The sequence below is a fragment of the Hyla sarda genome, chromosome 1, assembly GCF_029499605.1.
Source record: "Hyla sarda isolate aHylSar1 chromosome 1, aHylSar1.hap1, whole genome shotgun sequence".
NCBI lineage: Eukaryota > Metazoa > Chordata > Amphibia > Anura > Hylidae > Hyla > Hyla sarda.
The window spans coordinates 72634798-72650609 of NC_079189.1; the positions used below are offsets into that span (position 1 = coordinate 72634798).

The window sequence follows — 15812 nt, forward strand, 5'->3', positions numbered from 1 at the left end:
GCAGGAGAAAATCCTCATATCAAACACATGCTGCTCTGGACAGTTCCTAAAATGGACAGCAGAAATCAGCAGAGATCACTGTGGTCATGACATCAGAGGCAATGCATTTCTTTTTTGGATTTCTCTTTAGTATACAGCCCCTAATAAGTGCTGGAAGGATTAAGATTTTTTAATAGAAGTGATTTACTAATCTGTTTAACTTTGGGGAACCAGTTGATTTAAAAAAAAAAGTTTTCGACGGGTGTACCCCTTTAATTTGTTTCATGAAAGTATATGGAAAAACATGTGCACCACACATATATATTAATTGCAGTAATTTCAATGTAAAATTACTGCACTTTTTTTTCTATAGACCATTGGAACACTTAATTTGAGAAAAATACTCAAATATTGCTTGCAAATGATCAAGTGCCTCTAAAATACATGTATAAAAGACATGTATTTTAGAAGTGCATCAATTTTCATCCAATTACGTTTTTATCAGATTTTTGGTTGGGGGAAAAATCTTGGTTGACTATGATTTTGTGTTTCAAAATCAGATTGAAGTCGCATCCAACTTTCATATAATTTTATGTCTATGTAAATCGTATTGAAATGCATTACTGAATTACTTTCAACAGTTAAACTGCGCATAATAGTAGTAAATTTAAATAAAAAAGAAATCAGACAAAATCATGCAAAAAAAAAGCTCTATCTTCTGATTTTACTTTTGATTTAATCAGATTTTGCAACATCTGATTTCATTAAATTTTACAGTCCGACTGTCAGATGGCAAAATCTTGATGTGAGCCCCTAACCTCTCACCTAGAAGACGGATAACATTCTCCATGTGTTTATCTTGTTGATCTGCTTTGTTATTGTAAATAAACATTTGCCCACTAGAGGGCATGCCATGTCTATCTTGTTTTCCTAGCCTTCAGGCGCTTCTTCACTGACATTCAGATAGTGTCTCATACGGTGGAATAACATCACTATCCGAACCTTAATCTCCCAGTGTTCTTATGTGTTCATTGTTTTGCCTGCGCATAAATAAATGATTCTGGTGTGTTTGCCTCCCAAATTGTGGGGGTCCACTGTGTGCTGAATAAGCTTGAGTTGCCATTTAGGAACTGGCGCCACCGCCAAACAGGGACATCGCAAAATTTCCACACTCTGCCACTGTTCCCATTTCCATCTGGACTAATGGATAATATTTGTCATTTATTTTTGGGTGGAGGCTGGCGGAAGGGGGGGCGGGGGGAGGGATAGTTTTCGGAGAGTTTCCTAATCCCTGCAGATGATCCCTCACAATTTATAGGGACACTAAACCATAAAGTCTCTTTGTTTCAGATGATTCTTCAGAGCTGCCCATGTTGTGGATCTTCCCCTACTTCTTTGAGTCTCGTATCCTTCAGTGTTTTCCTGATTTCCGCATGTTAGATTATCAGGTGAGACCCTCTCGGTATAACTATTCTTGCTTTAATATAATTTTAACACCTTATCCAGACCTTTTTATAGTAAGGTTGAGTAACTTTGTAAATAGATTTCTGCAATGTATTTGCAAATATATTTCTCATCTTTTGCAGTCCAGAGCTGCAAAAGATGAGAAATCCTGCAGGCTTCAGAGCTGAAATCTCCCAGCATTCCTGGGTTGTAGTAGGAGTAATGTCTGCTCAGAACATACTCTGATGATTTGCAATCTGGGATTTAACATGTGGCACTGAACAGGAATCTTTAGAGAGAAACATTGAGGTAAAATGTATTATTTTTCATTTGTCCCCAGCCAGCCTAATAAAATAATAAACATTTTAACTCCCCTTCCTCCGCTCCCTCGTAGCCCCAGTATCAGGGCTCGCTCTCTGCGGCTGGTGACTCTACTTTTCCCGGAACTGTAGAGCTGAACCTCTACAGTCGTGGAAACGGACAGTGCCGCTCGCCAATCACTGGCCAATGGGGATTGATTGAGTGGCACTGTGACTGCACGTATACAGCACCGTCCAGCCTTGTGATGCAGGCTGTCGGCAGAAACCAGTTGGAGACGGGGGCGCCCTGATATCGGAGCTATGAGGGAGGGGAGGAAGGTAAGTTAGTGTTTATTTTTTAGGCAGACTGGGTAAATTAGGAAAATAATACATTTTAGAAAGATATTTAATAAGAAAATAATAAAGCACAGTTTATACAAGCTGTGACACAGGATAAGTAGAAGTATTGCAAAGTATTTACAAAGTTACCAGATGTTATATGTAGATTTAGACTAAAAATGCAGGGGACATGCACTCACGTCTCTCTGAAACACAATGACCGACATTTATCATTGTCTTTAGACAGTTTTTTGCGTCTAAAAAAGGCGCAGGCTGGGTTTATTTGCGCCTTTTGGTTTACACAGTTCTGCTGATTTTGAGTTGCAATCCACTGATTTTGGCAATACACATGATATAGAAGGGTTTTATGAACTGCACCTTTTTGTGAAAAGGCACAAAGCCACTGTAAAGTCTCTAAAACTACACCAGCCCAGACTTAGCTTAGCTTTTTGGTTTATGTGAAGAGAGAAATTTCAGAAAATGTGACCTGCACAAAATTTATCAAATGCTCCGTGCCCATTTAATAAATTTGGTTCGCCTACACATTACCAACACACAAAAAAGGTGTAGAAAAATGCTTCACTTACACCTACAATGATAAATGCTTCACTTACACCTACAATGATAAATGCTTCACTTACACCTACAATGATAAATGCTTCACTTACACCTACAATGATAAATGCTTCACTTACACCTACAATGATAAATGCTTCACTTACACCTACAATGATAAATGCCGGCCTATGTCATTTGTACAGTTTATTTTTATGAGTTAACAGATTTTTCCCTTCCATTATTCTTTCCTTCCCTCTTTTTTTCCTTTATTTTCTTCTTTTCGTCCCTCCCTCCCTTCCTTTCCTTCTTCCTTTCTATACTTTCTTTCCTTTTCCCTCCTTTCCCTTTCCTTCCCTCTGTTCACTTCTTTTTCCTCCTTTCCCTTTGCTTCCTTCTTTCTATTCATTTTCCCTCCCTCTCTTTCCTACTTCCTTCCTTTTTAGTAGTATTATCATACCTATCCTTATTCTGCAAAATAAACTGCTATATATCATTCCAGGTAGATTATGATAACCACACCCAGTATAAACATGGGAGAACTGGGAGGAAGCAATCACCTGTCCGAATTTTCACCAATATTACCCCAGAAAGTATCATTCTTCCAGCCAACGAAGGCTACAGGTACAAAGTAGAGTGTGTGGTGTACTTAATAAGCTGATGTTACATTTCTTTCAATGGAATGCTTCATGCATATAGAATAATAGAGCACAATATTAGTATATTGCTTTTAAGATATGATATATATTTATTTAGAGGGGGGCCAGTTGAGGAACTCAGTCTCTTGTGAGATGCATCTAGGACATTATACAAACTTTTTACCATGTCACAAAGACATTAAATAAAATTTTGATCACCTGGGGTCTGAGAATTCAGACACATACGATCTTTAGATATAGCTGTCCCCCCCCCCCCCCCCTCTGGCCACAACCTCCATCTAGTTGCAGAACATGGCTCCCTATGAGTCTATGGGACTATTTCCTGCAATTGAATGGAAATCGCAGCCAGCCAGGGAGTGAAGTGCTTGACAGCGTACTTCACGAGGCTATATGTAGAGACTTGCAGAGTACTCGGCATTGCCTGGTCTTCCTGTCCCGTCCTCAAATGGCATCCTCCTATCCTGTCCCCATCCTCATATCCTGTCCCCATGCCATCCTCATATCCTGTCCCCATGCCATCCTCATATCCTGTCCCCATGCCATCCTCATATCCTGTCCCCATGCCATCCTCATATCCTGTCCCCATCCCATCCTCATATCCTGTCCCCATCCCATCCTCATATCCTGTCCCCATGCCATCCTCATATCCTGTCCCCATGCCATCCTCATATCCTGTCCCCATGCCATCCTCATATCCTGTCCCCATGCCATCCTCATATCCTGTCCCCATCCTCATATCCTGTCCCCATGCCATCCTCGTATCCTGTCCCCATGCCATCCTCGTATCCTGTCCCCATGCCATCCTCATATCCTGTCCCCATGCCATCCTCATATCCTGTCCCCATGCCATCCTCATATCCTGTCCCCATGCCATCCTCATATCCTGTCCCCATGCCATCCTCATATTCTGTCCCCATGCCATCCTCATATCCTGTCCCCATGCCATCCTCATATCCTGTCCCCATGCCATCCTCATATCCTGTCCCCATGCCATCCTCATATCCTGTCCCCATGCCATCCTCATATCCTGTCCCCATGCCATCCTCATATCCTGTCCCCATGCCATCCTCATATCCTGTCCCCTGCACTTTTCTCTGCACCTGCCGCCAAACAGTCAGCAGAATGTTTAGAAGAGATATGCAGTGGAAAACTTCTATGTCCTCCTGTGCCCCGGCTGCAAAAAAACAAACTTTAACTCCATACTTCTTAGGCTTCAAACTTCACACTGCGGTCAGCATATCGCCGGCCACAGCGATATCCCATCTCAGCTGGTAATAGACTGAGCGCACTGTCATGTAAGGAGCTCGGGCGGGCTCTTTACATGACAGGGGTTCTCAGTCTATCGCTGGCCGTGATGGGACATCGCTGTGGCCGGCGATATGCTGACCGCAGTGTGACATCTCAAGCCTAAGAAGCATGGATCCGAGCAGCAGCGGAGGAACGGGACACCGATACCGGAGCAAAGGGGGAACATAGGAATGGGAGTTAAAGGGGTATTCCAGCTTTAGATATTTTATCCCCTATCCAAGGGATAGGGAAGATGATGTCTGATTGCAGGGGGCCCGCCGGGACCCCTTGCGATCTCCCTGCAGCAGCCACATTATGTGCAGAGCTTAGTCTCCAGGCTCGGAAACCAGAAGTTTTCGGAACTGGAGATGTGACTTAATGCCACGCCCCCTTGTGACATCATGCCACGCCCCCTCCAGTCATGTCATTGCACTAAACATTCATGTACAGGAGGTGCCAGAGGGCAGCATTATCCTCTGCCTTTTCACCCCTCACTTGTTAGCCTGTGCTGGGGTGGACTGAGTGCCAAGCTGGGTTGTGATACATGCTGCCGCATACTTCTCCCAGCTATATCCAAAGATCAGTGGTGGTCTCAGCATTGAGGCCCTGACTGATCAGCAATTTTGACATGTCTGTGTGACATGTCAAATGTTTTTGAAATGACAGTAACTCTTTAAGGCCCCCATACACATTAGTGAAAAATTGTCTGAACCTGACATTTTCAGCTAGACCACCTTACTATCTCATGTGTATGTGACCGCCTCCTTCCAGTGGCAGATGATGTTGGAGGGAAGAAGGATCTGCAGGGATGAGGAATTCCTATCGCCCGACGACCGGGACTAGCAGTTTTGGGCGTCGGGCAGGTGAATTTGTCCGGCCCTTAGCCCGTTGGCTGTCCGGGCATGCTGGGAGTTGTAGTTTTGCAACATCTGGAGGGCCACAGTTTGAAGACCGCTGCATTAACCCCTTCCATGTTAAAAGTTCAAATCACCCCCTTTTCCTATATAAAAACATGCAAACATAATAAAAATAAACATATTTGTTATCGCTTTGTGCGTAATTGTACAACCTATTAAAATATAACATTATGTATCCCGTACGGTAAATGTAAAAATATACCAAACCACAGATTTGCAATTTTTATAATATCCCAGGAAAAAAAAAGTTAAAAAGCGATTAAAAAGTCAGATCAATGCCAAAATGGTACCGATACAAAAAACAGATTATGGCGCAAAAAATTAGCCCTCATGCAGCCTGGTATGCGGAAAAAAAATAAAGCTACAGGGGTTAAAAAATGGCAATTAAAAAAATTAGAAAAAGTTCAGAATTAGTAAAACATGACGTAAACGATACAAATCTGGTATCGCTGTAATCAGGCGCCTAAAGTATAAACCTAACATGTTACCTCAACCACAAGGTAAATGGCGCAGAAAAGAAAACCACCAAATCTGCAAAATTATCTTTTACTATTTCAATTTCACTTCCCTTAATAAATATATATAATATTTTTATTTTTATTTATTTTTTGGTTCAGAGAATATGTTATTGAAAAATTAAAAGGTATCCTTATAGTTGGTAGTTATGGCTATTATAGGGCAAGGGGGAAAAAATTAGAGCGTAAAAGCGAAAATTGGCCCGGACAAGTGGATCGTCATGAGGGACAAGTAGATTTTGCTTTGCTTTGTTTTTTTATAAAATTTCCACACCCCTGATCTAGCATGTTGGGTTTCATCTGCTTAGTTTATGGGGAAATAAGCCACCAGCAGAGCTGTCTGGCAGCAGCTTCTACTCTCACCTCTTGCCGTTTAGAATTTAGAAAAACTTGGCCAAGCCAAATGTTTGTGTATGAGGTAAACATTCGGCCTACGGCTAGGGAAGTGTATGGAACTTGGTTGTGTTGCATTCTTTGAGATGTTTTTGATACAATAAGCTTTTGTATAGTTCTACGCTACATTATCCAAAAATATACCACATCCACTTTGTTACTTATATTGTACATTATTATTCATCAAACCGGTTTTCCCATGCAGTTCTTCCCTAAAATGGATGTCTGAAGCCACTGCTGTTTATTTTGGCTTGTGCTTCAGGACATTTTCTAGGTAGGTTTATTCACATAAAACAGGGTCAATTCTGTGGAAAAGTTGAATAAAAGTAACATTAGGATGAAGGTGATCTAGTTAAAAGGCTATCTGTGCTTTTGCTACCAAAATAAAGCAACCATCCAAATGATATTGTTTAAAAATCATTTATATTCAATTTGTCTACATGGCTACAAACTACAAATAGTGTAGTCTGACCCTTCGTCACGTATTTTTACAGCCTATCTACTCTTCTTGCAATGTTGTAGACCAGGGTTTCCCAACCTATTAATCTCTAGCTGTTGCAAAACTCAAACTCCCATCATGTCTGATGGAAGTTGTAGTCTTGCAACAGCTGAAGACTCACAGGTTGGAGCACAGCGAACAGTAAAATAGGTTCAAAAGGCTAGATTTTTTTGTTTACTATGTTACCATAATCATAGATGAAAAAAGGAAGGCGCTCCCTGTGGAGTATAGCCAGCAAGAGGGTGGGGGAAGGGAAGGATGAAATATCCGTGCTCACCCTGCTAAGTTGTGTAGTGGCATACACAACAATGCTGAACGCATGTGATTTAAGGATCACAATCCTATGGTCTGCAGCCTTCCTGAAGAATTGTAGAATAGAGAAGGACTTCAGAGGAAGCAGGATTTTCGGCGCTGACCACGGAGGAATAATTGGAGCCCAGGTAAAGGAATAAGATTTAATAGCAACGCGTTTCACCGCGCTTGCGCGGCTTCATCAGGCTCCCTGATGAAGCCGCGCAAGCGCGGGGAAATGCGTTGCTATTAAATCTTATTCCTTTACCTGGGCTCCAATTATTCCTCCGTGGTCAGCGCCGAAAATCCTGCTTCCTCTGAAGTCCTTCTCTATTCTATAACCATAGATGAGGATGAGACATTCTTTCTTCATAAATTAATTTATATAGTTTATATGTTAATATTTTTGGTCTTGACACTTACTTGTTACTTGAAAATTTAGGTTCTGCTCCATCTGTAAGAGATACGTGTCTGCTGAAAATAAACACTGTGAAATCTGCATGGCTTGTACCTCCAAGGTAATAGCTTGGTCTCTATTGCTATTTTTTTTTCCCCTTTAAATACTTAAGTGGACACCTGAAAATCCTCTTATTGTGTAGTGTTGCCACGCTATGGGGGGCATTTATCATTTGTGCACAATTTTTATTTATTTTTTTTTTGTGTTTTGGGCCATTTATCTGCGAAAAAATTGTTTTAGCGCTATAATTTGTGCATATATGTGAACATATCCAAAGAAATCATGTGGGCTGCCTGTTTAAACAAAAAAAAGATTAATTACCTCCCACGCTTCCCTATAGCCTCTGTTATCGTGCGCCTGATCTCTGCTGGGCTCCACTTCCTGGTGCTGTAGGTCAATATGTCACATTGCAGCTCAGCCAATCACTGGCTGCAGCAGCATCCCACCTCAGCCAGTGATTGGCTGAGCATCAATGTAACATACTGCCCCACAGCACCAGAGAGTTAAAGTGGTACTCCGCTGCTCAGCGGTTGGAACAAACTGTTCCGAACGCCGGAGCTGCCACCGGGAGCTTGTGACTAGTGCTGGGTGATATGACCAAAAATGAGTATCACGGTATTTTTTTTTTTTACATTGAGACTTGCATTGAGGTGACGTAGCGGAACTAAATGGGCTTTTGGAACTAAATGATCTGAACACTGGGGCAGTGGAGTACCCTTTTAAATAGATGTAACAAACAACCCTACAGCCTCCAGCTGTTGCAAAACTACAACTCCCAGCATGTTGGACTATATAGTAGTGTATAGTATAGGTCAGTGTTTCCCAACTAGGGGTGCCTCCAGCTGTTGCAAAACTACTACTCCCAGCATGCCCGGACAGCCGTTGGCTGTCCGAGCATGCTGGGAGTTGTAGTTTTGCAACAGCTGGAGGGCCTCAACAGCTGGAGGGCCTACTGTAGGTATAGTATATTATACAGACCCCTGTCCATCCCAGAACCCTGACTCACCTTCCCAGTTGCTGCAGGGAACGTCCGGGGAGGGTGGTCTGGACCATCCATCCTTCCTGTAGTGTCCGGCGGCATTCCGGGTGGAGGGTGAACCGGTTCGGGCTGTCCTTCTTCTCCAGTGGTCCTCTTCTCCACTCCGGGCAGGCTCTGGCCTAGTAACGCAGCATAGACCCCGCTGCGCAGTGACGTCAGTGCGCATCGACGCACCTGACGTCACGGCGTAGCGGCGTCTATGCAGCGTACTAGGCCGGAGCCTGCCCGGAGTGGAGAAGAGCACCCCTGGAGAAGAAGGACAGCCCGGACCGGTTCACCCTCCACCCGGAATGCCACCGGACACTACAGGAAGGATGGATGGCCCGGACCACCCCCATTATGGGTAAGTTTAATTTTTTTTTATTGACTCGGAGGGTGGGGGAGGGGCCAGACCGGTATAGCGGTATGGTCAAAAATCCATACCGTGGGAGAAAAAAAAAGGTATCCGGTTCATACCGGTATACCGCTCAGCACTACTTGTGACATCATAACCCTGCCCCCTCATGACGCCCCACCCCCTCAATTCAAGTCTATGGGAGGCTCCCTCCCATAGACTTGCATTGAGGGGGCGTGGCATGAGATCATGAGGGTGCGGGGCTATGATGTCACACGCTCCCGGCGGCGGCTCCAGCTTTCGGAGCAGTTTGTTCCAAGCGCTGATGCAACTCGTGATCAGCTGAACAGCACTGTGAAGTATTGACCCTCCCAGCCCTAGTAAGTGAAGCATGGAGGCGATACTGAAGTCTACAGGGAAACAGGGGAGGTAAGTACAGTTGTGTTTTTTTATTTTTTATTGTTTAATCAGGCAGCCTGGGGGCGTGTGTATGTATGTATATCTAATATGTAATGTAATATATACTTTTTTGTATTCTATTATTTTAAACCTTTTTGATCAGTATGGAGATTTCATAGATCTAACCTTCATTGGAAATCATATTGTGCAGAACTAATCCAGAATGTGTGCATTGTAAACAACTAATCAGAATTACAATCTCCCTTATACTCTGCTGAAATCATTTGAGGATTATATGAGTCAGACTATAAAAATATTCTTATTTCCTTATAGGATGGCAGAATGTGGTCACATTGTTCCCTGTGTAATAAATGCGTGAAGCCGTGTAAGTATCACCCTCTGTAGCAGTATACATTACCAGTCTCTAAAAAGGATTCTGTTGTTTATACTATTTGTGAGCTACAGTTTCCTTCTAATGTATTTATACATTTCCTTATACATCATATTATGTGTTGTCTTTAAAATGTAAAGGTATTGGGCGGAACCCGGCATGAGGTCAATAAACCATATGCAAATAGATAAAAACCTAAACTTAATTCTCATGAGAAAGATAATCTATCAAAATTAAGTGCTCACACCCCTGCACATATATAAATGAGTGGTGTTGGCAATTTTATCTGCACTTCCTTTTTTTTTTTTTTTTTTTTTTAACTATAACTTTCCTATAACCACTTTAAAGGGAATCGGTCACTGGATTTGACAGGTTTAGTTGATTTTAGTAATGTGATGCCAAGGTATTAGTAAACAGACAGGCAAGGGCCAAATAGACTTTAATGGCCCAAATGTACTTAGCTAGGGCCTACATTCGGGTCATTATTCAAACATATACAGTGATCCCTCAACTTACAATGGCCTCAACATACAATAGTTTCAACATTCAATGTTTTTTTTCTGGACCATTGTAACTTGAAACCAGACTCAGACTGGTAAATCACCTCTATTACTGAAGTACAAGCACTGACTGGCTGTCTGGTAGCGCCCCCTACAGTACAGGGAGGAACTACAAGTTCCGTACTACTCCTTACCTGTGCCAGGGTTAGCTGCTCCTTTGGACACCAAGTAAGGGCGGCTCCATTTGGGACACTGTGTGTACTGTATAGGACCCTGAAGAAGCTTCTGTCCTCTACATAAACCATTGTTTCCAAACCAGAGTGCCTCCAGCTGTTGCAAAACTACAACTCCCAGCATGCCCGGACAGCCGTTGGCTGTCCGGGCATGCTGGGAGTTGTAGTTTTGCAACAGCTGGAGGCACCCTGGTTGGGAAACACTGACATAGACAGTGATTACAGCTCCCAGCAGATCTTTCTTACTTTTATATGTAAGGATTTGCTTTATCTCTATTAGTTATCTACTTATTTTTCTTTAATCCTCACCTTTTCCTATTTTTGATGACATTTTGGTGGCTTCAGAACCAATTACCAGGTTTCCTTAGAGTTCTGGTCTTAACATACAATGGTTTCAACATACAATGGTCGTCCTGGAACCAATTAATATTGCAACTTGAGGGACCACTGTACATGTTCACAGTTAGACCCTAAAGTGAAGCATACAATGCTATAAAGGGTTACTCTTCCCCCTAGACATGTTATCCCCTATCCAAAGGATAGGCGATAAGATGTCCTATAGCGGGGGTCCCACCGCTGGGGACCCCCGTGATCTTAGCTGCAGCACCCCAGACTTCCGGTGCATGGATGCTCCGTGCCGGATGACTGGCGATGCGGGGCGGAGGCTCGTGACATCACAGCCACGCCAGACTTGCGTTGAGGGGGTGTGGCTGTGACGTCATGAGCAGGCGTGGCCATGATGTCACGAGCCTCCGGCGCTGCACCCCACGGTCTAAACGAACACCGGGTGCAGCAGGGAAATTGCGGGGGTCCCTATGGATAGGGGATAAGATGCCTAGGGGCGGAGTAAACCTTTTTAAGGCTCCAAGCACAAACAAGGCCATTGAAGTCTATTTGGCTCATGCCTGTCTGTGCACTGATATGCTGGCATCAAATTTTGACAGGCTGCCTCTGTATCTGCGCAGATTTAATTAAAACTTTTGACATGTCATCCATTTATTGCTCTTTCTGCCCTAGGCACATGAACTGAATATACCCGATTAGGGTGATTTCACATGCATCAAAAATGTGTGGATCTCACCCATATACGCAGAACACGGTGAAATTAATCAAAAAGCACGACATAATGAGCGGCTGCAAATCTGCTTGTAAATTTTACATCAGTTCTGATTCATAGGGATTTATTAGAAGAAAAATTTGTGTTTTTTTTATTTTATTTTTGTATTCAGGCCACAGCATGGCGACAGCAGCTACATCAAAAGTATTTGTTGTTTCTGTGTATTGTTTTTATATACTCATAGTGAACCTGTCATAAAGTTTTTATGCTATAAAGTAAGGTCATGGCTGTATAAGACCTTTGGCCTTAAATGCCCACATACCTATTATTAGTTAATTGATCCCTCCAGTACTGAGAGATCCCTGCCCACTACTCTTTTTTTTTTTTTTTTTTTTTTCTTTTCTTTTTTTATAGTTTTTATAGCGGATTATTTATCACACATTACTTAACACATTACAGATTACTTAACATATGCTCTGCAGCTGACCCAAAATGTTTTATGACTTACTGGGAGTTGTAGTACTAGTTTTGGGTCAGCTGCAGAGCCATATGCTGTCTCAAAGCATGCTGGGAGTTGATGACGGGTCTCTACACAGAGGACAGGCAGTGACAGGAGGGGACAGGGCAGAGCTGCCACTCTTTGCTGTGTGTGGTGCCCTGGGAGAGAGGCTCGGGTGTTTTGGACAAACCTTAGGCTGTGGTGCTCCCCAGGCTCAGTGTCCACGTCCTGGGCCATGGGACAGTGATCATCCAGATCCCAGGGCTGTAGTATTGGAGCTCAGTGCAAGGCGGGGAAAAGAGGGGCAACTCGGCTGGTTGATCAGCTGTAGCCATGTCCTGCCCGTCTCCTCCCCCAACTGACAGCCAAACCTGGGCGCCACCAAACCTGCCTCCATGCCACTTGATTATACAGAGCACACAAAGCCACGCCCCCTATTGTAAGCCACGCCCTGATATTATCAGCATAATGCCATAAGCACCTTTTTTTCACGATAATCTTTGCTTCATTCCTATTTAAAAGATATGCATATAAGACTTAGGAACCTACTGGGCGGTTCCTATTGCTGCTAGAGAGCACATTACAGTTTTGCCTTTTCACTTGTTGTTGTTAGCGCCCCTCTTGTCACTCATTACCTCCTCTACCCCTCTGATTAACTATTAGTAGACTGTACTGTAATCCACGCCTCTCATGTGTAATTTCGCACAAGAGCTGAAGGGGGGGAGAGGAGGTGAGATCAGCAAGAGGGACATTATGTTTGCTCAGCCCATTCTGACCTCCACTTATACTTGCACAAAGAATTCAGTACAAGGGCCCTTTGTCTGCACAGACATGTAATGTGTATGCATTTCAGATCAATTCAGTGGGACAATGTATTTACTGAACTTAGCACATATTTGGGAAAGCTTCACCAGAACTGTACAAGTGTATTGAACTCCCTTTACTTCTTTGGAACACTCAGCAAACTCTATATTTTGATGTTAGGATTATACAATAAAACTATAATTTCAACTTCTATAGCTAATTATTATGTAATTGTTCGTTCTGGTCAGTAAAATCCAATAGTCTGGTTGTACCACGAGAACTGTATGTGGTCATCATAACCGGTGCATAAAGGGCCACACTTTATTGTTCTAAAGAACAGCAGCATTTTGGCAGGTAAGCCATTTTTGTTGCTTCTATTATGATCTGTTCTTCTTTTCCTCATTGACAATGATAGTCCACTTTCTTTTTTCCTTTTCATTGGGTAACACAACATGCTAGGCTTTTCTGGCCATCAAATCACACTGAGAGAGCAGAAAGTCTATCTGATGGACTTTTCTTTCTTTCTCTGAGTAGCAGCTAAATGGTAGAAATGTTTTAATAAAGACTATTTCGAAAATAGCTTTATTTTGAATTCAAGAAACAGATAGTAAAAAAAACCTTAGTGCAAAGGTGTCCATAGGATTTAACTTAACTATATGTCACATTTCAGAGCATGTCCGAAATGAGTCTGTGTTGTTTCTTTTAGGGTTGGACTGGGGTAGTTTTGAAATCTGTTTGACATTTGAACAAAAAAAAAAAAACTTAGCATGGCTTTTAGAATATTTAGCAGCAGGCAGATTTATTGTATATAATGTAACACAATATACACAACAGAGCATCATATAATTTATCAAGGGCTTTATTTCACAGCATGGAGTCATTGTTCCTCTTGTGGCCGTTGCGCTCTTGAAGACCATCCCTGTGGTAGTACTTTGGCGAAGGAAGGCTGTTTTCTCTGTGGAGACAAAGGTCATAAGCGCAGCAGCTGTCCTCGTCGTCTTGTCCCCGGGGGACACAAAAAGTGAGTTATGACAACATTGTATAGTTTGTGTCTCCACTGTATTGTAAAGAGCACTATAAGTGACCTCATCATATTGTCTAGAACACTGTATTGAGTTACATATTGTATAGACTATTTAGGGACTTCATTGTGTTGTATATTGTGTGTGTTGTGATATGTGTTATATATTGTACAGAGCACTATGAGTGACTTCATGGTATTGTTTATTGTCGAGAGCATTGTGTTATATATACTATAAAGCATTGTGAATGGCTTCATTTAGTTTTATATTGTTTAGAGAACTGTGCTATTTATGTGTTGTATGATACAGTATATTGTATAGAGCTTTGTGAGCTCACTGCAGTCTATATTGTTTAGAGCATATTGTGTGTCTTTACTGAAAAATATAATTTCTCGGGCGCTCTTCATTGGGGGACACCTTACTGATGGGTATATGCTCTTGCCACTAGGAGGCACTGACACTAGGAAAACAAGTCAGCTCCTCCCTGGCAGGATATACCCGCCTACAGGAAGTGAGGTAACCAGTTTAAGCTAGTGTCAGCAGGAGGCAAGACACAGGTCTGAAAGCTCCCCAGACCTGGTCTTTTTTCCCTTGTTTTCCCTCCTTTAGGGGGACTATTTTTGTTGAGCTTTTTCTTCTGCCAGGATGATGCCATCTTTCTGTTCCCACTATATAGGTGGGGTATCTGGCTGGCCCCATGTTGTTTGCTGGGAGCGATGTGCTTCCTGTCAACTTTTGCAGCCTGGCTCTCGTTTAGTTTTTTTGCTTTTCTACTGCTGCTCACACGGCCTTGACTCTCTCCTCTGTTGGAGGAGTTTATGTTATCCTGTATGGCCTGCGACAGCTGGTCTAGCCACCATCTGTTGTTTGGGTCCTGCCATTGCTCTTCTCCTCCCTTCGCGCAATCTCCATGGAAGGGTGTGTTCTTCCTTCCCTTTTATCTGTGTCAGTTGTACTGCACTGTCACAATAGTCTTCTGGAGTTACCTTCCTGTGCCCAGTACCTGAGAGTCCTGGCTGGATCCTCTTTTGTTTTTCCCTCCATTTCCGTTCTGGCGGGACTTTTCTTCGGAGTTCTCTGGTCCGTTCGGACCACTGGGAGCCTAGTTCGGTTTGTCCTGTCCTGGCATGCTGTGGCGTGCCTTCCTTTCAGGGGACTCTTTCGATCCTTGGGCCTTATTTATGGTTGAGGTCTCTTGTATGTGTAGTGCCCCGGCCTGGGCTCCTCCACGATCCCTTTTGGTGGTGTGTTCCTTCTGTCCTGCACTTCTTCACTTCTTCAAGTTTCCACAGGGAAGCTTGTCGTCTAGAGAGTTTTTGCGGACGTCTGTTTTCCTTACTCTTCAGGTGACTCGGGAACCTCCAATTCCCATGTTGGCCGCTCCAGTGTTCTGGGATGTTCCTATTCGGGGTCTTCTGCTTGTTCCTTGGCCGTCTGATTTGCGGGTTCGTCTTCCTGGGTGCATCAGACATCTCTAGTTTACTTGTCTGTCTCTCTGGTTCCTGGGATACCCCCTTTTCAGGGCAATCTGCTCCCTTCTTCCTTCAGGGTTTGTGTCCTCCTGAGTTAGGGAGTGTTCAGGTCATCCGGAATACACCAGCCTGGCTACTGTCGCCTTCTGGGTACTCATAGTGGGCCCTGGGACAGGGTTTTTTGGGTCTGCAGCTGTTCAGGTCTTGGTTCTCATGCACCAGACCTTTCCTGTCTCGTTATATGGCCTGTGGACGGGGGATCTTCCGGGAGCCCAATTGCTTGGCCTTGTTTGTCTCTGGCCTAGGGGCTCATCCGCAGGCCTTGTGGACACGTGAGTTCGGTCTCAGGACTGATTCCTTTTCTCTGGTGGTTGTTTTTCCCACCCTAGGGGACTGCTTTGGTACATCCCATCAGTAAGGTGTCCCCCA

The 15812-nt window shown here is 43.3% G+C and overlaps 1 protein-coding gene across 6 annotated transcripts in view; it reads left to right on the forward strand.

Moving 5' to 3' along the window:
* ZCCHC4 (zinc finger CCHC-type containing 4) overlaps positions 1–15812 on the forward strand; it is a 42889-nt gene that overhangs the window by 26149 nt on the left and 928 nt on the right. For 4 of the 6 annotated variants that reach the window (XM_056555813.1, XM_056555830.1, XM_056555850.1 and 1 more), the window contains 6 exons: positions 1330–1427; positions 3118–3239; positions 6592–6660; positions 7619–7694; positions 9739–9790; positions 13760–13910. In XM_056555813.1, coding sequence (XP_056411788.1) covers positions 1330–1427; positions 3118–3239; positions 6592–6660; positions 7619–7694; positions 9739–9790; positions 13760–13910 — 568 coding nt within the window. The remainder of the gene's footprint in view (positions 1–1329; positions 1428–3117; positions 3240–6591; positions 6661–7618; positions 7695–9738; positions 9791–13759; positions 13911–15812) is intronic. The other 2 variants (XM_056555836.1, XM_056555822.1) reach the window with 2 other exon arrangements.